The sequence below is a fragment of the Chelon labrosus genome (genome assembly GCF_963514085.1).
Source record: "Chelon labrosus genome assembly, chromosome: 3".
NCBI lineage: Eukaryota > Metazoa > Chordata > Actinopteri > Mugiliformes > Mugilidae > Chelon > Chelon labrosus.
In genome coordinates, this window is record NC_140339.1 from 6,955,890 (window position 1) to 6,983,571 (window position 27,682).

Below are 27,682 nucleotides of genomic sequence, written 5' to 3' on the forward strand. Positions count from 1 at the left end.
ACTGAACACTTCTTTTAGATTGTTTTGCGGTGAGCTAGAGAGGGCATTTTGGTGTCATTGTTTTAAATTTTGAAGATTTTCCGTGACCCTGTTTGGTTTTTCCTTGTGTTTCCAATTTTTATTTTGTGAAGTTCTTCCGTGTGGTTTTTCTCGTCTTGCTGTGTTTTGCTCCCTTTGATTGTTGGATTGGTTTCTCCTTGTGTGCTCCACCCTCATTAGTTTCACCTGTGTCTCCTCACCCCTCTGCCCACATGTATATATAGTCCTGCCTTTCCCTTTGTTGTCTGTCAAGTCATCTGTTCTGCTGTCCCTGTCAAGTTGTCCGTGATATCTCCCCCTGTAAAGCTACCTCTTGTACCTTTTGTTACCAGCTGGTTGTTGTACCCACGTGTTTCCTTTCTTCCCCGCTCGCAGCGATTTTTAATTAATTAAGTCAGCATTAAACTGAACTTCCTTATTTCAAACAGATTTGCGTCCTCCCTACCTCACAACTCATCTCGTGACATCTGGTACAAGTTTTCCAACTTTGCACGCAAGAAAAGCTGATGGGACTTAATGCTAGAGGATACATTCAAACTGAGGAAAAGCATGAGCAATTATGTGAATTTCTGGGTTATGGATCTGCAATGAAGGAAATAATTACATGCAGAACAACGGGGGTGGAGACTTTGGAGTCAATTATCTGAAATGAACTCTCCAAAGAAGGAAAATAAGTTTCTCTTGCTGTGATTCTGTTTGACAAGTGTTTTCATCTGAAAATGGAAGACACATTTGCTTGATTTCACTTGTTGAGGCACCAATGAGCATTTTCTTTACATTTGGTTGAAACTAAAGTGTCAAAAACTGCATACACATACACTTGCACACACAAAATCAGTGCAACAGTGTGCACATACAGTTAACACCGAATGAATATTTTACAGTAATCTATGCCATGGTTTGAGGCCGTGGCTTCCACATGTCTTGCATCTTAATTTATCAATCTCCTCCAAATCAAATGTCACAGAGAAAGTCGCTGAAAATTCCTTGTCCAATTATTAGCAAGTGAATGACTAAAAGCTCTTATTTCTGGTAATGCTCATCCGCAGTCTTTTCATTTGAATTTTAATGGAAATCGCTTATCTTGGTCCTGTCTTTCAGGTGTTCAAAAGACCTTACATTAAGGTAAAATAATCCCCAAAGCCGACACAATTACAGCTAATTCCATTTTAATTCAGCCAAAAGGTGACAAGACAGGCGGCATTTCAAATGTCGGGTAGATGGTTAAAAAAAAAAAAAGGAATGAAATTTAGGTTTCAATTACGGGGACGGTGTCTGTGTGACGAAATCTTAAATCTTGTAACTGTACATCCTCAGACGCTAATAAAATATCAGTTACTTCTCAAACTTGGAGAACAAAATTGTAGGTTGCTCTCTGTACGTGTTGTACATTATGTGCATATTGCTGTTATTATTGTCTCAACTATGACATCAATTTATTTCAGATGAGCAACATTTATTCTTACCACAACAATACATGATGCACCTTTTATTCATTTCATTGATCTTTCTTCAGACATGGGTCACTCGCTTTTAAAACTATTTTGATTACAATTTCATGACTGTCATGACCTAAGACCAGATTAAGATCATACTTTATTGTTTTTTTCTACACAAGAATTTGCATTTGACTCATCCATTTGTACCATAGTCTGTATAAAGATTTAGGACAGAACAGCTCCTCAGAACTGAAGCCAAAGCAAGTAGAGCTCCCCCTGGTGGCTGGCTGCAGTATAGGTCATAAGCTCCACCCCCTCCATGCTAGTGGATGGGACTTGGGCTGAACTAAGACATTAAAATACATGTCAAATATTTTATTTTATTTTATTTTTTTCAAGGATGGGTTCTGTCATTTTAGGTAGTTAATATAATTCTGATGCATACGCAGGTGTAAATCTTTCGTGTAAGTTTTGTTTTTGTATATTTGATGCCTATATCCGACAAAGGTTAAAAAAGGCAACTGGACTTGTAGAGTTTTTTTGAGAAGACGTTTCACCACTCATCCGAGTGGCTTCTTCAGTTCTAGGGGACTGATGGGAAGTCTGAGGTTTAAATAGGAACTCCTCCTGAAAAAACTTTGATGATATTTGATGCCATGTAATCAGGATGTGACATCATAATGACTACCAGTTGCCATGCTAACCGCTCTCTGAAGCGGTCCCATAAGACCGTGAGAGTTCAATTCAATTCAATTCAATTCAATTTTATTTATATAGCGTCAATAACAATACAAATCGTCTCAAGACGCTTTACAAAAACCCGGCCTGAAACCCCCAGAGCAAGCCTGAAGGCAACGGTGGCAAGGAAAAACTCCCTTTTAACAGGAAGAAACCTCGAGCAGAACCCAGCTCATATGGAGGGACCCATCTGCCTAAGGCCAGCCGGGTACAGACAGAAGAAAGAGAGAAGAGAACAGCAAAGAGAGAAGAGAAGAGAACAGCAAGATAAACATACATCTGTCATAGATACACATATCTGACTAAAGTGTACATGTGGAATCTTATGATACAAACTGATGATGTTACATGACAGTTTGAAAATGTAAGAGGAATCATAGGCAGGTTGGAGAATTGTTCATTCAGGTAGGAGTGGATAACTGCAGGATTCCATGAAGACTGGGCAGGCTGATGAGACCACGACAACAGATGTAGTATGGAGCTCTACAGGAAACGCACAACTCCAGGCCAGAGATACTCACAAGAAGAGGGGGGGAAGAGGGGGGGGACACACACAGCAGTAAACATTCTACATAGTAATAGCACAGAATTGTATGACTAGTAGTATATAGGAAATTAGAGGGCAAGAGCTCTGTGCCAGAGAAAAGAAAGTGGAGGATGCGAGAGAGGAGAGAGAAGAAAGAAGGAGGACATGTGTTTGGTGCATCGTCCCCCAGCAGCCTAGGCCTATAGCAGCATAACTAAGGGATGGTTTAGTCCAGCCGGGTTGCCGGGTAAAAATATAAGTACAGTGTATAATCCAACATTTCCTTACAACTGGTCAAGATATAGCAGATTTAATTAAACAAAAATACGAGAGAGTCTGGCTGAAGTCTTAGCATGTCATCGATAATGCAACAGTTTTGGGCAAGACTCTGAATCCAAACTCACAAGATGGCTCCACCTGTATCCCTGGGAAAGCAGCGTTAGTTTGTCCAGCGCAAGGGAGTGGTGACGCATTGTCCATATTTATATACAGTCTGTGATTTGTACACACACATAAGGTAGGGAGCACATTTGGAGCAGTGTGCAGCACTGTGCAGCGCCCAGGGTGTCTTGCTCAAGGGCACTGCAGCCATGGATGCTGAGAGGAGAGCTTTGCTCCTTCACTCCACCCTCCCACATTTCTTCCTATCACTCTCGGGATTCTGTCCCAGGCCTGCTTTTCAAACCAGATAAATATAGAAATGAAACAAAAGCAGAGAAGATGCTATTTGTATAATTTTGTACTGCCTGTTTCTAAATTGTATGTATTTTATTGTATGATTCTCTTTAACCTCTGACCAGGCAATGGTCCATTTTATTTGGAATTAAATCACAGTTCAAAATGCATCAATGTGGTTATTATTAGTTAGAAACTGATGGAAATTATTTGGGGATAATTTAATCCTTATACTGCCACTTGGTTTGAACTTTGTTGGCAGCAGCCATCGGGAATATACTTTGCAAATTAACGCTTTCACTTCATATTTCAAGATGTGGCACACCTCCACAACGCATGCTATATTCACGGTTTTAAATTAACATATGATGAAACGAATTGGCTGCAGAAATTAAGATATTCCCTCATGAGCATGCACAGAGTCTATATAAAAAGTCCAGTATTTCAAATTGCAAGTTCAACGCAGTGAATGGTGTGTGTCTATATATATACATCCTTAATGCACACACGTTCTTAGGTTACCTGGCCTCAAGTTGAAATCTTGTGGTTTGACAAATTTTTCATGAATAATTTTAGTTCCAGGTGCAATGAAAATCACTCATGCCAATATAATACTTAGTAGACATACATTACAGGTGAATTAATTTACTTTTTTCATTGTGAAAGCAGTGTAATGTCAGCAAAACCAAAATATTCTCCAAAATTGGACAATTAGGTTTTAGAATCGTAAAGAATTTTATCAGTTTGTAGCTTTTTTTTCGGCTCAACGGATTTTTCTTCACTGTATCAAAGTGCCGAAAGCAAGGCCTTGGTCATTACAAGGTCTCACAGAGAAGGCAATAACAGCTGAGAAACAAAGTGGTCGACAGCCTACTCCAACACATTGTATGACAGCTGGTGTTGACATGAATCCTTTTCAAAATTGCCGTGGTGGACATGTATGAGTCTCCTTTCTTGTGTACAGATTTACTACAGAGTACAGAGGTTAATCAACAATCCCTCACTTCTTTCTCTTTCATCTCAGCCCTCTGTTGAGAGCTCAGGCCTCATCTGGAGGGAATATTGGCAGAGTGTTTGCTCCTTGATTGGCTTTGCGGGAGCAATCCATACAGATGTGTCTGTTGGGCCCATGTGGATCAGATTTCTGGAAGGGCCAAGACAGACTGAAGCCATCAGATCTCTCTGTAAATGGCCTTTGGGGCGAGGGAATGGCTCTCCCACAATGTGGAGTGCACATTGATCCTCACTAAGGCATTAACTCTTGATGAAACAGCCGGGGCTTTCTATCAACGATTTGTCCGGTTTTAATATTTTTCTTTCTACAGGCGTAGCAATGGAAGCAATAATCTTAACAGCAATTTCCGTTTGAAAGTCTAAGTATAAATCACCGACTGTACTGTGTGTAGGCTACTGTAAACAGTGTGCCGTGAATCAATTTACTACGTCTGAAAGTACACAAAGAGAGCCCAGTCAAAGAAATAAAATAGAAATATTATATATTTTGTGGTTGTTCATTAAAGAAAATGAATCATTTGTACATATCTGTGTGGTGAACCCTTGTTTCCAGTATCTGCTGTGACCCCCTTCTGCAGCATAACAGTAACATAACATTTCACTGCTGATCACTCATTCATCTACAGCAGCTGGGAGGAAGTTTAGCCCATTCCTCAGTCCAGAATCACTTCAGTTCTGAGATGTTTGGGGGTTTCTTCACATGACCTGCTTGCTCTCAGATCCTTAAACAACATTTCTATTGGATTAGGATCAGGACTATGACTTGTCCATTCCAAAGCAAATAATTCTTGTATCATTCTTTTGTAGAACGATTTGTGTTCTTGGGCTCGCTGTCTTGTTGTATGACGCAGTCTCTCTTAGGATTCTGCTCCCACACAAAAGTCTGGATATTTTCTTTTAGAATTTGTTGGTATAATAGAGAATTTATTGGTCCATCAATGATGGCAAGCCATTTTTCATCCAACTGTCTTGTGGCTTGCCCAGATGATAAGTAAACTGCGTACTGGCTGAAATGTTCTTTTTGGAGAGCACTGCCATGCACACCACGGTTGTTGAGTGTTCTCCTGATGGTGGATTCATGAACATTAACATTAGCCAAAGTGAGAGAGGCCTTTAATTGCTTAGAAGTTCCTGTGTTCCTTTGTTATCTCTCTCTTTTGGAGTGATCTTTATTGGTCAACCACTCTTCTGGAAGGTTAACAGTTGTCCTCCATTTGTTCACAAGCTATCTGACTGTGGATTTGTGGGTTACAAACTCTTAAAAGATGGTTTTACCACCTTTTCCAGGTGCCAAAAGCACAATATTTCGGGAGATATACTTATATCTGCTTTTATGACATGTTGGAAATGAGCCATAGAAACGTGGGTGACAGAAGTAAACAAAGCATTGCAGTAATCAAGGCGCGGCGACACAAGAGCATGAATAATGTCGTCTTTGCCTTGAAATGACAGAACAGGCTTCATTTTGTTTCTTGACTGGGTGCCAAATCATTACATCCGTAAGTAAACTAATGGCCTAATCAATCATTTGACCAAATTAATTACAGGTCATGGTACAGGTGGCCTGATGATGATGATGATGATGATGAGATTTAAATAAAAACATATTTATTTATAAAAGATCTACACCCGATCTCAGTTTTGGGAATCTCCAATCAAGGACAGGTCCCTGAGCATGGATCCCAATACTGTCAGTCAGCTACACAGTAAAAATGTTAAGACATTATGACATAAAATTATATGTAAAATAAAATCAATAGTCTAAGATAAATAAAGGAGTAAAAATTTTGAGATAAAAGCTGAAACTAACTGTACACTTCAAATGTCTTGCTTCAACATGGTTCTCTGCCACCGGTTCTCCTGTTTCGTTGTCAGCCACACTAAAAATACATGAAACAATGTAAGTTAGGCTAGTATAGATAATGACAAGGGCTAAATAGAAATCCACACATCTGTATCTGCCATGTGACACATATATGATATATGCTAAGAAAGGACGGAGTGCTTAATTAGAGCCAACATGCGATGTAAACACAATAATGATCATTTTAAAGTCGCTAATTAATGTTTGAAATGTGTGAGGATGACATGTGGAGAACATCCACACCCCAGGACTCCAGTCTTGGAAGCAGACGCTATAGATCACTTTGTTAGACTGAAAGATGGAATCAGTCACACCTCTTCCTTACTACTATGTCAAAGGCTCCGCCTCAGAAATCCATGGACTGCCATTGCCAAAGCAACAACACCAACCAAAGAGACAACGATGATAAAGCAACTAATGGGACTTAAGCTAAGTATGTCAACTCCAGACGGTGATATGCACAACTCTCTCGTTACCGTAGCTAATATCGCACAACAGCATACCTTAATGTCAGCGTTGCTCTTAGTTCCTCTTGGACTTCTGTGACTTACATTTATATTACGATCATTTCAGGACATCTTGTTCTTGTAGTTCAGATTGTTAGCATTAGCCAGATTTAACTACTTAAGCTAACAAAATGCAATGAACGTGCTGATTTTGGTGGGAAAAATAGTGTATTGGATTACAATGGTTGACTCTATACCTTGTGTAGCCTTTGTTACAGTAGATCATGTTATCCTGATATCCTCAGCACCATCTAACCCGGGCAGCGTATTTGTCAGATGGTTCTTTCTGAAGTGCCTCCAACATGTGGGGGGCTCAGTTTTATGACTCTATATTATTTTCATGTGTAGTCCTCACTTGGTCACAGATCTACATGGTGTAGCTTTCAGTGATACTGGGCTAACTTCCATTGACATTGTCCATCAAATAGGATTCATTTCCCGATTCTATTGACTGCGTAAGCTCCGTAGATATATCGGACCTTCTCTCCTACAACCAACCTGTGTACAGTCTGAGATCATCTGACAAGACCCTGCCAGTCAGTCGTTCCCGTGTCTAGACTTAAGACCTGAGGGGATTGTGCCTTTTTGCTCCGAGGGCACCTAAGCCCTGCAATCATCTCTGCGAGGAGCTCAGGCTAACCACATCATTATGTTCTTTTGAACCCTGTCTTAAAACTCCCTTTTTATCAGTTAGCTGCTGAATAGATTCATCATTATCGTATCTTTTTGTGTCCACAGCCCTGGGAAGCAGGGGACAGTGCTGTTGAAGAGAGAGAAAACCAGAAGAGTTATATTATGTATAATATTTTAGAGAGCTGTTAGTTATAAAAAAAATAGTTTTACCTGTTAGCTTCACATGTATGGTATATTGGGTACACAGAAATCCAAAGACAGACCTCCCTGTCTGCATCCTTTTTCCTACTGACAGTCAGTGTTTTCTTCTTTTTTTGTTTTTAACGTTGACTATAGTTGGTGTAACCATAATCTTTTACCATTTTGTAACGGTGCCAGTTTAGCAAGGCATAGACAGATGATGTAGTGTAAACAGAAAACTCCAAAAGCAACTACAAACAGCATGTTTTGCCATTTAATCTGAATGAATCTAAAATGGCAGTGCACTTTAGCTGTGAACTTGTGAACCAATTTGAAAAAAAACTGGCAGCAACAAACTTATTTCAGGATTTAGTGTTTTATTTTTGCTGAATTTCTAAAGAAAATTAGTTTTTAGCCATGGAAACGGCAGGGCTCTCTGGCAGTTGTTATATCCACCTCTTTGGTCCCAACTGAAATATCTCAACTATTAGATGGACTATGATATTTATAGTCTCAAGTCTCCGCTGACCTTTTGAAACCGTGAGCATTATCGACTTTTAATTAAATATATCAGCAACTATTGGATGGACAACCATGAAACAACCACAGATGTGTTTGTGTTTTAGTGCAGAGTAGCAAATGTTAGCATCGTAGGACATGTAATCTGGTAAATGGTAACATAACATAATATAATGACATTTAAAGTGAACTTAATTGCACAAATTGGTCTTGAAGCTTCTTGGTGCCATAAGCATTTAAGAGCAGATATATTTTTGACAAGATGTTTCTATGTTTCTCCATTATGCTCACTGGGCTCATATCTGCCATTGACCCTCTTGCGTTCCTCAGTTTTTTCTCTTCCCTCGTCTTTCTTGTTCATCGTCCTCTGGTTTGTTCTGTTTGTCCGTCAGGGCGTGGCTCGCATTCTCCTCTATCTCATCTATCTGCACACCCCGGCCTCATCTGTTCACCTGCAGTAGATACAGTATACTCTCAGCTGCAAGGCGTTCTCTGCCCAGTTGTTCAGCTCATCAACACGGTACTTAGGTCACAGCTTGTGTTTACTCTGGGAATCCTCACGTTGCCTTTGTCTTTGAATAACCTTTTCGTCTCTCTGTGCCTACTGCCTCTTTCACCGTGTGCAGGAGTCTTCTGCTAGCCCAGGCAGCCGCGCTCCTCACCCCGAGTCTGCTTAAAAATCTGAAAGCTGTCTGACTCGCTTTCGGCTTTAACCCCCAGGCCTCATCTCCAGCTTTGCCAGCATGACACGATACTGAATAATAACTTGTTACCTTTCACAAGTCAGCCCCTGAGTGCTGCTTTTTGGTTCACTGGAAAGCTACTATAACCACAGATGTTCATGCCAAAAGACCACACCATTTCAACAGATCTATAAACTTTGTCATTACGTTTCTTGGCTCATATTAAATCAACCCTACAAAGGTAATGTAAGGATCTGGTCAGTGTTTTGCAGAATATGTCAAATACTTGATAATATACATCAATATACTTGATATACTCCTCTTCATATGAATTAACAAAAGCCTCACAGAGCTGCTTCCATGGCTGTATTTACTCATTTACATTCTTCTCCGATACAGACAGTAGGCGCTGAAGCTTTTCTTGAGAAGCTTTGGTATTCAGCTCCAACCTACAGTATTTCACAGTGACCTCTGTAAATGTAATGATTCACATTTGTGGTATAAGGTCAAAGTATGAGGCGCCGCACGAGGTACAATTCCTCCTGACACACTCTTAATCTGTCACAGTTATTGCAGTGGCTGTTGCATGACAGTTCGTGTTCTGTCGTCGTCTTCTCCGCTGACCTTCATGTTTCATTTGGTCAGTCACCTCTTCTTCTTGGGTATATAAAATTAATACACTGTCCCGCTGTTTATTTAAATGGAGACCGATAAGGTTAGTTTTGGACTAGATGCATGGGACGCAGTCTTTGCGGAGGCACTCGCGGGCATTTCTAAAGGTTGTGCTGTCATGTTCGTACAAGAAAATGCATCTAAAGAACATTACTGCAACTCTCACTTTCCATTTAGAAACTGCTTTCCACTGTGCTGTACATTCATCTGGCAATAAAGGCCAGAACAAAGCAGTCCTGTTTATTGACCTTATGAAACGGCCATGAATGTTTTCCAAAGAATAGATGCGCAGATGTCTGCAAGCAGGACTGCTGAATGTCCAAAGTGCTGTTCATATACTTTTACCACTTTTAATTTTCTGTATAATTTTTTAGTTTTCATGTCTTTATTTCATCTTTTATTTTATTCTTCTGCACAGTTCAATGTACTGTTGTCCCTGTGTAGATATGAACCGAGCTTATATCTAATTATATAAGCTCATTCCAAGCAAGGTGTACTGTGCATCACTACATGTAAAATGAGAGACTGAATCTAGAACAGAGTTTGGCTAGTAACGTGGGCATAAATAGACTTGTGAAAAGCAGCCAAGATCCTGTTTTGTACGGTTAGCTAAATCTTCTGCATTTACCTCGGATAACTTCAAACGACGGCAGTGAGTGAAAAGATGAACTACCTGGTCAGAGTCGACAGCTCGGGTTACACAGCTTGAGGGTCATTCAGCTCTTGCCTTCATTTGACTGCGATCTACAGAGAAACTCTGTCCTTTTTAAAGCTCCACTGTAACTGGTTTTAGATCTTGGCTTCCCGCAGAGCTCCCCTTCCAGTGAGCCAAGCAGGAATCCCTCCTGGCTCAAGATATTTAGGCTCACAAGGCCACAGGGTCTGTTAGGCTGGTGCGGTTCCAGATCGAATTCTCCTACATTCATTAGATGAAATGAAACTAACCGAAGTGTCGGAGCAGACTAACATTAATTTGCGCTCCTTATTATCTTCAAATACGGCCTTCAAAATATGTAGATGGTGCTGCTTCTGCCTGCTGTATCTTTGTGGAGAGTTCTCTTCTGCTGTCTGATGTGCATGCCTTCTGTGTAACTGATTCCCCCGCTGAACATTCACCCTGTTCCACTTTGTGCACAGAGGCTTTCCTCTCTGGAAAGAAAAAAAAAAGAAATAAAAAATCTCTAACTATATAAAAAGCAAATGCGATTGGGAACCTTTTTTTTTTTTTTCTTGGTTGTGGCGTGACACTAATTTACTTCCCCTCACACTTCCAAGGCAATTAGCTTTGAAGCTTCTCAGAAACTATTCTTGCACAAGTCAATAGCTAGCATGACAAGTAAAAATTTAAGCAGGTCCATTGGGCGACGGCTAATAAATATATCAAATGGGGTTACAGTGAGAAAGAAAAACCTAAGAGAATGAAGAAAAAATATAATTACTTCACTAGTTAAACTTGGTGCTAGGACCTTCATTACTGGCCAGTGGTAGCATGCAAATCTATATCCGGTTGCCTGTGGCTGGGTAAGCAAAACGCTGCAATGTTATCCAAACAATTGTGGGAAATGATGCAGAGAACTTTCGAGAACTTTTCAGAGGAAAATATGTGATAAGATATTCACTTTGCTATGTAAAGTTTGCTATTTTAGGCATGAGGGAATGGCCTCAAAAGACATTTGGGGTGCCAGAACAAATAAAAAATACATCAATTTAAAGGCCCCGGAAGCTTGCGCACTTAATCAACTCCTTACGATGACTGGTGGGATTTCTTAATCAGCACACCAGTCAGGATTCGGAATATTTGAATTAAGTGTGGACTTCTTGTTTGGTTGTTGGTCGGTTACTGACATAAGAAACTGATCAAAGCAACCTCCACATGGTCCTGATAAAAGTGTCTTTTGAGTTTTAAGGTGGTAGAAACTAGCACTGATGTGGCGACCATGGAGTTTTAATGAAGTTCAGCAAGTTGTAGCGATGATGAAATGGCGGCCGATGGTTTAACAAATCTCAGCTTTGAAGCGACAACTAATGGGAGCGACCGATGCAGTGGATTGACGTATGGCACAAACACAGAGTTCTTCAAACATTTAGGTGGTAGGAACCATGCAGACAGTGTGCTTGGAGCGTTGGATGAAACCAGATGGAGTAGAGGCGTCATTAATGATATTTTCTTTTAATATAAAGAGAGCAGTGACTGCAAAAAACAGATCATTATTGTTAATGTTAGTTTATGTTCTGCTTGTTTCACGATACAATTGGGGTGGCAAATATACATGAGGGTTACCTTGACAACCAGAGGCCAGAGTGTCCAATGGTGACCATCTGTCAGCTACAAAGTGATAGGAGAAGAGAGTGAAATGTTTTATACACCAATCAGGCATAACATTATGAATGTTGTGTAGGTCTCTCTTGTGCCTCCAATACAGTTGTGACTCATCAGCAAATGGACATGGGCCTTCTGAGGGTGTCCTGTGGTGGCAACAGAATGTTATTAATGGGGGATCTTTGAGGGGAGGGGCCCCTGTGGATCATCCCACAGATACTTGATCAGTTTGGGATCTAGTGAATTTGGAGGCCAGGTCAACGCCTTGTGCTGTTCTTCATGTTTTTTGAGTTGTTCCTAAAGCGTTTTTGTGCGTATTCCTGTGTCATTGCTATGGGGTGGGCGTTATTTTGAAAATCTCATGAGCGCATCAGCCTGCCTACTGCCCCTCAACTGAAGAAGCAGCAGTTCACCCTCTATACCCTGATCTTTGGCTCCTTGCCTTCTACCCTGTAAAATTTCTAACAGGAATGTAGCTAATATTTTATCATTAAGTTAACAAACACAAATATACGGATTTATTAATTCAAACTTCAACCAAATTTCATTTAAAAGAAAAAAAAAAGTCAGAAACACAATCAGCATACATCAGCATGCTTACAGACTAACTATGTAGAAAGACTGGTATTGAATTCAGTCCCTACCTCAGTACACATAAAAGACATTGAGTGTTGCCTGTCTACTAACTGCAGTACCCGCAAGTGATTCCAGCAACATGACTGGACCATGACCATAGACAAATATTTTGTGACAGAAAGTTGGTCTGGAATTGCTCTGTTGGGAACTGATTACACCCCCAGCAAAGATCCACGGGGCCAATCCAGACATTTGGGCAGGCTTATACTTTGGTGGACAGGAGATTTATGCGCGGTTTATACTTCTGCGTCAATTTGACATTATCACGTCAGCCCAGACCCTACGCAGACCCTGACGCCACCTCTCCTCAAATGTAACTATGCATCACAATGACGCAGACCACAAGAGCTGTGATTGGTTCGCTTGATAGTAGCGTGTTTCTGCTTTAGTATTTCCAACTGCGTCCCAATCTCCACAATTATCAAATTGATTGTTTTGGATCAATAAAGATGGAACACATCGGGGAAAGGTTATCTGAGGAGACTGGGAGATACAAACATTAATATGACTCGTCTTGGGTGAAATTTCTGCAAAAGTTTCAGTCGCCATTGTTGAAAGTGAAGCAGGAAGTAGAAACAAATATTAACCCGACTGGCAAAAAAGACACAGCGCCAACTAGTGTTTGGGTGACGTTTTTACAGGGCGAGCCAGTCTGATGAGTGCACAAGTATAAATGGCTCGCACCGGCGTTGGCTGTGTGCGGAAGTTATGCCATCTGCGTCCCGCGAAGATATAAACCGCGCTTAACAGTGACGTGGTCATACATATCATTTAAATTTGTTTGCAACAAAATGCAAATGGCGAAAAAAGAAAGCTGTGTAATTGTCACTGACTAAGATAATTGAAGTTAACACTTAAAAACTGAATGTGTTGCTAGTGGCACATTTGGGCAAGCGCACTTTGGATTACTGAAAGCCGAGACGTTGCGCTTTCCAGCCAACATGGTGTCATTACGATAATTTCACTTGCCCCTCTATGACACTCTTGTTAATACCTGCCAAATATTGAAAGGCTCCAGGTATTCTGGAAAGAATGGGCGAAAGCACTTACTCACAGGATATTTTATGACCTTTTTATAGCCAAAATAAGTAAAGTCCAGCTGGTCATTTTGAGGTATACTGAACTTGTTTTGCAACTCGAGACAAATTTAAACGAGCCTAATAAATCAGCTTAAATTCAGCTAACTCTCATTCCTAACTCCAAACCAATACAGTAAGTTCTAAATTAAATGTTGACGGTATACTGCGAAAGAAAGCAAACTCGACAGTCTACTCTGAGTTTCCTTTTGGCTGCAAAGAGGTTGGATTTCCATGGCAACCTCCTTCCAGAAATGTCCCCTTCTTAGGATCGCCTTCCTCCTTTTTTTTTTTTTTTATTGTTGCGGAGGATTTGTATGCCACAGTGACCCGAGAGTAATGTTTTTAGTGAGCGTTTATGGCACAAGATGCAAAATAGAGCAACGGCCAGAGGTCTGTTTATCACGAGGAAACAGTCTCACGGAGGGAGTTTTAACACACAGTGTCTTCTTGGTTCCTGTACAATCGCGCTGTCATCCTTTTCAAGGTTAATTATGTTAAGCACAGTAAATGCTGTCGGATAATAGGAAGGATCTCGCCGTCCTACAAGAAGGAAAATGACTCCGAAAATTATGAAAAAGTCAGTTGTACCTGATGAATGTGCCACGCTCTCAAAATAAATTACAGGCTTATTTAAGTTTTGGTACCAAATTATTGCGGGAAAATGGGCTCATGTGGGCATACACGACACAGACACAGACCTCCTGAGGCGATCATCCTGCACACAGAGAAAGCATACACATAATCAAAACATTTATTGCAGTAGCTGTATACCTGTAGAGTAGTAACAAGGATTAATTGTTTCAGTATCCGTGATGCCAAACACCCTCACAACTGACAAACATACTGCGATAAGCGAATCACTCCATCCCACTTAACTTCTTTATATTGTGACATAAATATGAAAGTGCTTTACAAACTGAACGTCTCCTTAATGCACAAATCAACCATATCCCAACAAAGTAAAATGACACAGAAAAAAAAAAAAAAAAAAAAAAAAATGATCAAGTTAATTTCAAAAGCTATATCTTTTTTAGCATGCTATTCCATTGTGTAATTTGCCTTCCATGCTGTGGAGTAAAACAAACCTTTTCAGACAGTGGAAAGACGGATGGGCATTATCTGCACATGCCTTTGTGTTTTTCTTCAGGATCAACAACTGGAATTTTTGTACTTTTACATCCGCGTGATTACGTCTCTAAATTTGGCAAACATTCAATGCGTAAAGGCATCCGATTATAAGACTGGATATTCTTTGTAGCCAACATGTTCTCGTCGTTTAAATAAGCGGCAATTCAGTGGTTGAAGAAACATCATGAAGGCACAGTGATTAAAGTATTATCCTAACCTGTGTTTTCTTATGTACGGAAAATAACTGTGTGGAAATAATCTTTTTTTTTTCAATATATATTTATATATATACACACATATGACAATAAATTGCAGGTACTACTGAGGGATTGTACTCAGTTAAATCACAATTTTGAGTAAAATCTATACAGTAATAAGATCAACGTTAGATAAAACATTTAGCCATTTACAAATATATTGCTATTTAATTGTACTGAACACTTTCAAAATCAGTTTATAGAGGAGAGCTTTCAGAGCTTTTCATTTTTATAATGCACATATTGAGCACTGACATCCTTCATACAAAATGTTCTGTCTTTTTTTTTTCAAAAATGTCTGCCTGTGGTTTTGCATTACTCGGAGGGAAACAAAAACAAATGATTATGAAATAGTATGGGTAACACTGAGTATATTACGGGATGGACATTTTAAAGTAAACTGTTGGGTTTTTTATCTTGTACATTTTGCCGCATTGTAAAATCTTCGTCCAGCTGAAATCCCCAAACGCCAACGACGAGCCGTTATTACGACAAGAACTGTCCTACTCACTGTGGATATTACAGATACATGATAGTGGTTAATAAGTCTTATTTACAGACACACAGACAATGACAGAATAAACGAGTGTCCACGAACAGTGTTATCAGAACAACACTTTCTGAAATGTAATTCCATTTTCTTTGATTGTGTCGATTAATATAGTCCTGAACAACTCAATAACAACCACACCACAAATATTTGAATATATTGGTCAGCCATGGTAGTCTTTTTTTTTTTTTTTTTCTTTTCTGTTCTTGTAATTTGTTTTCTCCATGTCCTTCCTCCGCCTGTCCAGTTCGTGCATGAAGTGGACAGAGGTGTTACTGAATGTCGAAGAAATCCATAAAAAGGAAAAAGAAAAAGGGGGTTTCTCTAGAGCCATAATAAAGTTGGATTGTAGAGAACACGGCATAAGCACTATTTTGTGGCCTACATACAGTAGCACATGTGGCAATCAAACTGCAGAAGCATCAACTTAAGTGGAAAGAGATGGGGGGGAGGGGGGAGAAGGGAAACGGGGGAGGAGCTCTGGTTAGATGCTCCGCTTGTTTGCTGCGTCCAGATGCAAGGACGTTCCACAGCGTAGAAGCAAAATCCCTCTTATAGCTGCTGGTCCTTTGGGCTGTCTGGACAGGAGGTGGGCTGGCAGGACTTCAAACTCACCAATGGAATATCAGCCATCCCACTGCTGGTGAAGTGTCCCTCTCCGCTCCCAAACTGCTTCCTGTCACCAAAATGCTCTGACCGCCCGCTCTCATTTTTCCAGGTTCTCGTCAGAGTATGTCCATTGAGGAGTTTTTCCTTGGGGCCCCACTCCCTCTGAGACCCAAAGCTGGACACGGGCGACTTGGGCTGCTGGTATGTTCCCAACGTTGGGGGCATCCAACAGTTGTCTGAATGTCCCAAGACAAGGCACTCTTGTGTGCACATCTCTGTAGCTTCCACTAGGCCACGTGGTCCCAGGGGACCGTCTAAAAAAAGGAGAAAGAGAGAAAGTAACAAATTAGACGTTATTGAGAGCAGCTGTCTGCGTAACCTGTTCACTCCAGCCCTATATAAGATTACATAGCGTAAGGCCAGAAACCCTCAAGTGAATTCTGAAAAGGAGTAAAATGGTCTTGTATTTATGGTCTGGTATTTATGCAGCACTTTTCTATGCTTTGGAGTCTTAAGGACACGTCTAGCAGTTCGTTCACACAAGTACATGCACATTCACGTAGCAATGCCAAGAGAACTGGGAGCAACTCCGGGTTCAATGCTTTGCTTAAGGACATGGCTTTGGCATGTCATCCATGTACCAGGGATCAAACCACTAACCCCCTGGTTCATGAGCAGCCCTCTTTATCTATTGAGCCACAGCCGCTCAGGCCCTTTGAATGACACAGAAAATAACATTTTTGCAGTGATACAATGAAACCGGTCGCTGCAGATACGGTGCATGTAAAAAGGTAGAAAACATTCTTTCTCTACAATATATTCTCGTATTACCTAGCGGTGTTATGTCTTGTTACTCGTGGCCCGGTTTGGCAAGGAAAGATCTTGGGCTTTGGTACAATTTTGGCAAAATGTACAGCCTGACTGGTGCACCAAACGGGATGTGTTGCACAGCTAAGCCACAGTGTTTACCCAACCTTAACCAAAGTAGTGCTGTTGCCGAAAGCAAACCACAAACAGGATACACTATGCAAACCCTGTCTCTGGTGTCAGTGTATTGGTCAGACAGGATGATGAACACCATTCTTCAATGGTAATCTTGTGCAGCAAATATTAAAACCTTGTTACTGAACATGCACCAGGCATCAGGGGCATCGCTTGAACAACCTATGGGACATTTGAGTAAGAGTCAACTAGATCAATTGTTTGAACTTCTTTGCTGAGTTGAGACACTCCAGCACACAAAAAGTCCAAGTTACGAGACTGGATTTAATGGACCAACCAGCAGTGTGTCTTTGTACCAGTTTGTCTGTTTTTTGTGCACTGTAAAATGGGTTCACGGGAAAACTAACACAGAAAATTAACAAAATGACAAATACCGTAAGAGATGGTGCAACAATGCAGAGATATTGCCTAAAATTCAGTATCCCAAACCAACAAAATTTCTGTCCTCTGGTCCTTTTTGTGCTCAGTTTCTTGAGCATGAATTATGTTTCTGTTTTCAGTGAAAATGTTTTTTTTTTTCCCGCAAAACCAATGGGATAAAAAGAGCAAATCATCTTTCTTCTCTTGCTCAGTGCTGCTCTGACTACTCCTCTGATGAATCAAACAGTCCACAATGCAGGTGGTGTTCTGTCATTTAAAGAAATATTCTTTTTGTCAAATTTATTAGAAGAAGAAGAAACCAGTTATGTCTGTGTTTGCATATCACGGTTTTCAAGGTTTAGAAGGCAATAAATCGTTTATTTGTCCTGAAAGAGAAAATTATAACTATTCGTCCTAATTTGTGCCGTCCCTTCAGAAAGAGCTAATTGGCTGGTGTGTTTTTTTTTTGTTTTTTTTGCATGGACCTGTTTTTCCCATCATCGCTTTGACGTAGAAAAATTGAGAGTATTTTTTAAAGAAGAGAGCTTGTTACAGGAGCAGACAGTAGTGGTGAAATTATCTTCTGATTTATATATAGAGTCTTTTGAATGAACATAATGCTGCCAGCAATTTGAGAAAATACTTTAGAATAATGCACAAATTAAAATAGCTGCATAATATGCTTGTACTATATTGAAAAGTGATGTTTGGACTTATACAAAAAATTATGACATCAGTAAGAACAATCTGATGCGTAAGCTTCATTTACTTATATTTTCACACTGAATCAACAGATTCACTGTGACGTTAAAGGCTTTTTAGCGGCGATCCCGCTGAGAATCGATAACCAACTCTGCAGCTTTCAATTGCATCAGCTGATTGTTTTGCTTGCTGACCTTTCCAGTTGACTCCAAAAGGTTCACCCTGCTCCCTTGTGGTCAAAAATTGGTTGATAAAGATTTGAAGCTCGGCTCAAGACCTTGCTTTGAATGCAAATACGGTGCATTATTCACTGTCGAGGTTGTGAATAAAGATGGGATTTGGGGCTCTTCGAAGGGAACCGGATCTTGTGGATCAGTTCCTTTCAAAGAGCCGTTCAAAAGACTGTCTCGTTTTGATATTTATTTATTTTGAAGATGGGGTAACTTATTTTAGCCGAGAAATAATCACTGGGAGGCAGTGGCGGCTGGTGAATTTTGTATTAGGGGGGGCGCAAAGTTTGTAAATCAAACCCCTGTAGGGGGCTCTGGGGGCATCCTCTCCCAGTAGATTTTTGTGATTTTCACGTACAAACTAAGCATTCTGGTGCATTCTGACAAAATAATAAAGACAAAATAGAACATCTCCTTACAAAGACAAATGGGGCCATGGAACTAAGTTTTAACTTAATTTATTTGCCTTGTAAAATCCAGCAAGTTTAAAAGTGCTAATACATCAAACATTTTAATCGCATATAAATATTTGACCTGAGAACAGTGAGAAGTTATTTTTTCATATGGATTTTTAGTATACCACTGAATAATGACTGAAATTTCCCATTCACGGGGCCAACCAAAGCGGTTTCATCAGCTTCTTCGTTCATGTTCACTGTTGTTTGTAGTCTGAAGTAATGAACGCTAGTTGGTGCTCCAGTATAATCGGTCCGCCGAACTCATCCAGTGAGAAACGTTCCGCGGTGCAAAAATAAGTGTGATTAAAATGCGTAAAAAATGATTAACCCGTTATTTTTGTGTAATTAATCTTAATTAACAAGTTAAAGTCCCGGCCCTAGTTTTAAGTCCTTCATCCCCGTTGTAGTCCATAACATCTCTGTCCCGGGACTTTGAAACAGCACGCAGGGGAAACAAAAAAAGCCGTTTAGCATACACGTTTGAGGTGAAGCTCCTTGTGTATGTCCTCCCACAATCAGTAGGCTAGCCTGCTGCGAAATGTTTAAGTCCGGACAGTCGGGTCCCAACTCCTTCACCCTTTTCTTCTCCACATAGATATATATATATATATACCAGAGCCCGTCCACCATATTATTATATTATATTCGTCTACCATATTAGACGTTCTCTGGTATATACAGTCAATGCAGCCGACCGACGAAAATTGCGCGAATGCTTCCTGATGGACGTGATTGATTGATGAATTGTCCAATCAAGCAGCTATCTCTTTGCTCAGTTACGTATGACTCAAGCGCGTTAGGGCGAGCCCCAAATCCTCATTGAAAATGCATTGAAGGCTCATTTTCCGAAAAAAAAACTTTTAACATGAGAGTCAATGGGAGAAGCTGGGGCAATTTTCCACGTTGATGAATTCGCCCAGAGAGGCGGGACCATTTGAAACGCGACTTGAACCTGACGATTCTGATTGGACAATGACAGATAATATGTCTAGAACACTGAAAACTACTTTTGCTGTGATAGAATTTGTAAAAAAAAAAAATCCTCTTTCTCCCAGCTGGTAGGGCGTCGCCCAAATCGCCCCTATACACCATCCGCCCCTGCTGGGAGGGATGATAGGGTAAAATGTGGATCAGAATCATCCAAACTTTGACATATATATATATACATTACTGTTCTATTGCTGGGATATCTGAGTTTGAATTGTAGATTCTAGGTAGATACTGTAGTTACCGAAATTCGGTAAAAACCTTCCCCTCCTTGACACAGATACTGAGTACTGAGACAGTCATGTAGAGGCAGAGTGGAAAACTCGGATAACGTCATGTGATGTCTTAAAGAAGATGTTTTAAATAGCCGGTCAATAGATTCGGTTCGTTCGCGAACGTCACAACTTTACTGTTGGGGCTCTGTCAATCTAACAACGGAAATAAACCGCATTTGTATGTTAACAGACGTAAGACATGCTTATTTTTTTTCTGCTTTAGAAAAATATATATATATTTAAGAGTAGCATGCTCAAACTGAATCTTTTTATCTGCTGACATTTGGCAAAGTGCAAACTGTAAACTCGCCACAAAGTTTTTAGTCTGATCTGGTAGGCAGCCCTTCCATGTAAATGTGCAGCTCACAAAAATCATATTTCTTGACACATGTGAAATCCAGTCTTTCTGTAACTGTGATCTGCTTTGATATCCTTGAATTAGTCTCCACATAGTTAATATTTATGCATCATGTTTTGTTTCTCGGTGTCAATACTTGAATCACCAGCCTGACAAAGCAGGCATTTGCCTTGGCAAAAATAAAACAATTTTCATACTGAGAGTTGTTTTTTTTTCCCTCCCTATTCCCACTACACGTCTTCTTATTCAAATGTAAACACAAATTTGAATAGGAAGAAAAGGAGAGAAAATGGTATTACCTATTGGCTCATTTCCCCTGCTTTTTTTTATGACAGGATCTTTGAGGGTCAGTCATGTGTAAGACAATATGAATTGATGTAGATGTAGTTTAATAGGAGCATGTCCTTATTCTCTACTAAGCCTCACTGCCAGAATACTGGCTTCTGGCTTTCAAAGCCCATTCTGATATATGATGTGAAGAAACCCGGAGAGTCAGTCACTCTTCTGCATGGATGTAGAGTCCATCACAATAACAGGCGCCGATAATTGGCATGTGAGGAGTCTAACCAAGACACACATTATCATAGTTGCATGAGGAACTACAGAGAGAAATAATACATGGTTCCCGGGAGACGGCAAGATGAATTCCTCAAATGAGATTGTAGGCGAGTGAGTAGACATCTGGGGAGCTGTTAAGGAAGAAAGATGGTAGAAATGGAAAGGGCCGCGCACATGTACGTGGTGTGCAGTGTAGAACCGAGGAACTAGTTACAGACCTGCCATTTATGTGACATTTCGCTTTTTTTTTTTTGTATCATTAGATAAATGATTATAATGAAGGGGTGATAATCGTGATGTCACTGATGGCATTTCCTCCGACGTCTTAATCATAGGATGCCTGGGAAGTAACATAAATAGAAGAAAGTGTAGATACTGCATATATGTGGCATTAACAATTCAGTATCATTTACAGCAGCGTTAGATGACCTTAATGTCTGTGTTTTTTTTTTTTTCTTCTTTACAAAAGCAGAGCGTGTCATTAATCAAGGACACTTTGTGCTTTGCTATTCCCCTGATGTAATAAACATGACCATTTGCATGTAGATTGGTACAATCAGTGGCCCCAGTGGGCAGCGGAGGATAATTTGAATCAGCCATTTTCCCTAATAATCCCTGCATACCTGCTGTTTGAGAAAATGCAGCGGCAAAGCCTGATTGAAAGATCACTTAAAGTACAGAGCTGATGGATTAAAACTCCATGCATTTATAGGAGAGATATAGCACTGGCCAATAATTCCCAACCTGGGGTGGCCAACGTGAAAGTTGAAATATACCTGATGGCTAAATTAGCCTGGTGTAGCCGGACTCAATTCTTGTATGAATGTGAGTCTGGTAACGCGCCATTTAGATTTAATTATGGCAGCGTCATTGCATGCTTTGGATGGTCCTGCAACAAACCAGAGCAATTTTTTTGTCTCCATGGAGATCAGATGACTATGTCTGACTGCATCTATGTTACTGAGCATGATCAAATGACTTCCGTCTAAAATTGCGTGCTTGGAAGTTGGTCTGGCTTCAAGGGCTATGGCTGAATATAAAGGTTATGAGAAATTTGGCTGCCCCCTGCCACCTTAAGTGGTAGCATTGAAAGCACAAACCTTGCAGACTAAATGATTATCAGTCATCCAGGTTATGGTCTACATGAAAAACAAAGCTCAAAGAAAGCATTGGAGTTTTGTGGGAGAGGGTTCACCGCACCAAAATGACTGGTGGACGGACAGTTTGAATTGTATTATCATTAATATTAGGAACATATGTGCACAGCTTCATGTGTGCACACATGTTCCTAATATTAATGATAATACAATTCAAACTGTGAGCCATGAGTCGTTACAGTAGCAACAGTTGTGGAAAAACAGGACACTACCAGGTTGATCTGAACAATGTCCTCTATTGCAGGTGAGTATTATGTTGTTAATAGGGGTGGGACTCGATTAAAAGAAATTTATCTAATTAAACAGAGGTTTTGTAATCAATTAATCTCGATTAATCGCATAACAATATTTGCCCCCAAAAGCAAATTTTTTTCAATTTAAATGGATTTTAGTGGATCAAATAAGAGACACAGTTAGCCGAGCTCTGACGTGTGCATCAGTGTAATCGGTGTACCAGGAAATCGTGCACTGACAAAGGGTCCGCGTTGTTTGGAATGCAAATTGCGATTAAATGCGTTATTTTTTTAACCCGATAATTATTTTGTAATTAATTAATCGCAATTAACGCATTAAAGTCCCACCCCTAGTTGTTAGCAAACCCGAGTCATGTGAGTTTCAGGTTAAAAGAAAACTATACTCCCCACTCCGGTCTTTTTTAAGCGAAGAAGCCGCTTGGATGAGTTGTGAAACGTCTCCAGCAAGTCCCATTGTCTTTGCTTCACCGTGTTTATTCCGGACTTGCAACCTAAAGGATATATATTCAAGGGATAAAACAAATGAAACGGTCCAAATTCAGGCCGAGGTCGTTTTCTTGCAATGTCTCATCGGTGCATTTTTACAACAATAATGATAATTTGTTTGAGAAGTTTTGCAACAACTCTGGGACGCCTGATATCTGCCTCTGATTTAACAGCTGTGGGAAGAAAATCAGACAATTATTTTGTTCCCATAATAATAAAGTATTACTCTCTACGAGCCCGGCGCCTCAATAAAAATAAAAACAAACAAAAGAAGCACTCTGGGCATTAAAAAATTAGCACACCAAGTCCTATTAAGGGTGCAGCAATATGCTAGTGCATTTAATTGAAAGGACACAGTAAGAGGTAGGATATTTTCCCATTAGTCCTCTTCTTCCCTCTGGAGCAGACTTTTTGACACTGTAAGAGAATGAGTCCAAATTCAGAGCCCATTTATTAAGCACAGTGTGCAATCTACCTGAACTCCTCATTATGTGCTGTACAAATTTTGCAGTTTGTCATTTATTCATCCTCTTCTAGTTTCACCTGCTATTGTTGGGAGTTTTCATATTTAGCGTTAATGCACACACACAGGCGCCCTGCATTTTTCTGTATAGCTCAAGCTGAACTTAACAATTAAATTAAGAGACACCTGACCACGTACGTTAACAGCTGCCTTCTTCAGATTTTCTTGTGCTCGTGAACCTGCTTGTTAGCCTCATTACGCTCTGAGTTCCCGCTCTGTAATCAGAACGACATCCCGCGTCACCATTGTGTACGGCGCGGCGATGGGACGCACTGTCACCGACGCCGGTCATTTTCCCATTTTGATTATACACTCTACTCATTCTCAGTATCGCGCCCAGCTGACATAGCTGCACGGGCAAATGGCGTAATCAAGGATCTGTCACTGCCGAAAGAAGCCGCGTGACTTGAACAAAGGCCTGCGGGCGTCAAGTGACATCCTGCCAGTCCTGGAGGAACCTTGAGGAGCTGCGGACAGATGATAAGCACCAACACACCATGACACTACAACTGCAGATAAGAGACCGCTGGGCATGTACTCCATTATACTCCAGCCTGACAAACAAACTCGTAAATCTGAAATAGATTCCGTCCGGCACAGTGAAATGTAGACATTGGGTTCTTTTTTGGGACTTGTGAAGTCGTTTTAGGGCAAATGCCTCTGAAACAGTTGCAGACCTTTAGCTCTGCTGTACTTCAACATTAGGGTGATTTAAATTAAGTTTTAAATATATAAGCAGAGAAGTTTTGCTGTTATTTGAGTTTTAACGTGAAGGTAAAGCACAAAACACTTTTTGTAATAATGCCCACCTTCAAAGAGTTAATGCACCTGCACGTAACAGCATGCCTTCTTCATAGAGAAAGGAGTATATGTAAGATGATGTTCTTTTCATTCACATGAAATGGCTTCCACAGGGTTTTGTGCTACTTTTTCTTTGCGTAGCTCGTTGCTCATGGTTACTATGTTCCAGAAGTCACACATGTGCACAAGCGCACACACACCACACACACACACACACGAGCAAATAGCCGGTGGCTGGTGTTTGGTGCAGAGCCCCTGAGTGCTTTAAATAACGTTGAGGCACAGGTGTTGAGGAATGCAAGGGATTCAGAACTGTGTCAGATGGTGCTGACTTTTGCTTACAGCGCTGTGCAAATGTTGCAGATGTCCACAAAGACAGATACCTTAAAGACAAAGAAACCATTAGATTGCCTCCTGATAGGGTGTCATTAGGACGCGCCGGAGGCTGGTCTATTTAATTCTGCAGAAGCCGCGGAATAAATGTGAGCCACAAGGAATACGCTCTGACCAAACAGCATTTACATGCCTCTCTCTCTGTCCTCCTACTCAGCATCAACAGATCACAGAGGTTACAGAGGAGGAGAGAATCACCCTTATTTTTGACCAGAGGTTGTTTGCAACTAGAAGGGAGTATTCTTGTTTTAGTCTTCTGGCTAGAACTAATGAGATAACGTTTGGCTAATTAATTGGATGCACACTATCAGCGCTGATGTGCCAGTCCCACACCAACAACATACAGCCTTCAGAATGGCAAGGGGGAACAAGCGGTGAGGGAGTGAGAGTGATTGAATGCGGGGGTTTCAGTGTCCACGGGGCTTGTTTATTTATCCATGCTGTTAAGCATGCCCAGATGTTGTTATTTGGGGATGAATGAGGTTTTGTTTTGGTCCAGCATGGAGGCTTAAAATTCCATAGCGCGGTCTCCAGCTGCCGCTGAAAAACCCTCAAGATATGTCTGGCAGATTCGTTCTGTATGCTTTAAATCTGCTGTAGGTTTTCTTTGCGACCCTTTCATTCTCCTCTCTACAGAACATACATACATATACTATCTACCATCCATTACTGCATACACCAAGGCATGTAATGATATACAGTATTATAAACATAACCTGTATTCCAAAAGATCCCGCTCACACCAAGAGCAAATATATTGTAAATAGCTTGGGGAAATGTGTGAGCGGTATGGTGGTTGGTGTCCAACAAGGCATAGAATTACAGCTCCATACAGCTTTGCAGCAAATTTGAAAACAGGCCCTGTGATCTACAGTAAAGGCTATCTGGGGTTGGAAAGATATAATAGTGAGCGGAGCAGAACAGAGCAACACGCTGGATGCATTCTCCTGAGAATACCAGTCTGGCTGATGGATCCTTTCTAGTGCTCCCTTTGAGGCCAGGCAGCAGCTCCTCATGAGAGGAGATGAAGGGCAGGAGGTAGTCAAAATAGAAAAAAAAAAAAAAAAAAAAGAAGACAAAGCTGGAGAATGGAAGGGAAGGGCGGTTGGGGAGAACGAAATCAGGAGCAAGCGAGATGGAAGAGAAGAAAAGGGAAGTTAAGGTGAGAAAAGGCAAACGGCACGACGGCTGTCATAAGAAATGACAGCGATACGCATGATTCCCCTGATCACCGATAAATATTATTGGCTTAGACCTCACTAATACTATTCTCAGATCAATTTGTAATTCAAATACTCAATTAAAGATACTCTCTAATGGACCCACGGATTTTTTTTCAAAGTTAAAAGCACAGAGTAGTGGTGAGGAAATATGTGTGCAACTGATGTTTGAAGGTTTCTTGGGAATGAAGTAAAAAAAATAATAATAATGTGATTAGCATTTCTCATCGTTTTCATTTATCAAGTCAGTGTTTTGTATACAGGATAATGTCCATATGTCCTTTTTTATTCCCCTAATATTTACCTAATGCTAACTGGTTGTAGGATCAGCACCATTTGTGTGGATTTGTGTGCAAAGTATTTTAAACTGTGTAGTTGTACAGCAAGGTCTGCTGGCACAATAGACCATAGTGCTTTAAAATGGCACGCGGTCTAACGGCTCATGCTACCAACATCACAGCTTTTTTATCTTTTTTATCAAACTATATCAATTGTTTGGTAAATGCTGTTCACATAAGGCTCAGTTCATTTGTTATTCTCAGTCACTTACGTTACTAATCTTAGGTCAGATTTAGAAATTGAGACTTGCAGCCGCTCTGTCTTGGTGCTGATGACTTTTGATGGTTTTTTTTCACTTGAAAGCACCCACTGCTGTTATTCCCAGTGTTATTTTTTTACTCAGTGTTTCCATCACTGCGGCACTCTGGGGGTTTACTTCCCTTCCGCTAAAAAGTGGAATATTCAATCAAAGTCGCAGAGTTTTAGCGACATTAAAAATTAAACGGTTCTTTCAAGATTTAGTATATTACTTTCAAACATTAAAAGCTAACTTGATGTTTCTATATATATATATATATATATGGACTGGTATTGACTCTGAATTGATGTTTTGGTTGCAGCATAACCAGTCAGTGATAACAAGCCTGTTTTCCCAGAATATTGCTTCATAAAACATCGTAGCAGCCACTACACTTGCACTGTATTTGGCCTTGTATCGCTCCCCTGCAAAGTCCCACCGGTGGTACCTGCGCCTCTTTTGGCGAATGGCTGATATAGCAATCAACAGTGGATGGCTGCTGTGTCGGCGAGATTCCAGAGGCATTGTGCAAAAGCACAAAATGCTCAAGGTGTTCAAGCTGGAGGTCGCGGATGCACTTATCCATGGTGGAAAGAAGAAGGGAAGGCCCTCCAAGGGAAGAGAATGTGCACAGTCCCACTGGATGCATTAAAAGACCAACAACCCCAAGACCAGTAGCTGATGTCCGCTATGATCAAGTGGATCACATCCCAGTCTTTACTGACAAGGGAAGGTGCAGATTCTGTCTAGACGGACAGACAATCACCTGCAGTAAATGTGGGGTTTGTCCGTGCACCGTCACTGGAAAAAGCCCACAAAACTGCTTTTAACTGTGCCACAACATAGAATATAGACAGAAGAGAAAGAAAAAGGCATTGTGGTTGTAAATTTGTATGTGCCATGTTTTGATCAGTTGTCCAAATGAAATGTTCTTTGTATGCCCAAAAAGTTAAAGTTCGGTTCATAGGTGCACCGCTTGTCTTCAAATTAAATATGATGATTACCATTTCTGCGATTTATTACCTTAAAAAGGCAATGGATCCTGGTAGATACCACTCATAAAATACAAAAAATGTTTTACTTAGGTCTTAAATAGAAGAAAAATAACACTATTTCTTGCTATTTTGTTTTCCACTCACGCCTGTTTAAGGGTTAAATAAAGATGCATGTGCCTTTTGATGCCTGTCTGACCCCAGAGTTCCTATCACTACTAACAGCCAAAGAAAAATGCTAGTAAATATGATCTGGCTCTTGTCCTGCTTGGGAAGAAGCTT

At 40.5% G+C, this 27,682-nt stretch overlaps 1 protein-coding gene across 1 annotated transcript in view; it reads right to left on the bottom strand.

The window, feature by feature from the left end:
* Nucleotides 1-16,010: 16,010 nt before the first annotated feature.
* Nucleotides 16,011-27,682, bottom strand: part of pcdh9 (protocadherin 9) — a gene marked incomplete at its 3' end in the record, with an annotated part of 203,218 nt that continues 191,546 nt past the window's right edge. The window contains exon 4 of the mRNA XM_084541373.1: nucleotides 16,011-16,381. Coding sequence (XP_084397499.1) covers nucleotides 16,011-16,381 — 371 coding nt within the window. The remainder of the gene's footprint in view (nucleotides 16,382-27,682) is intronic.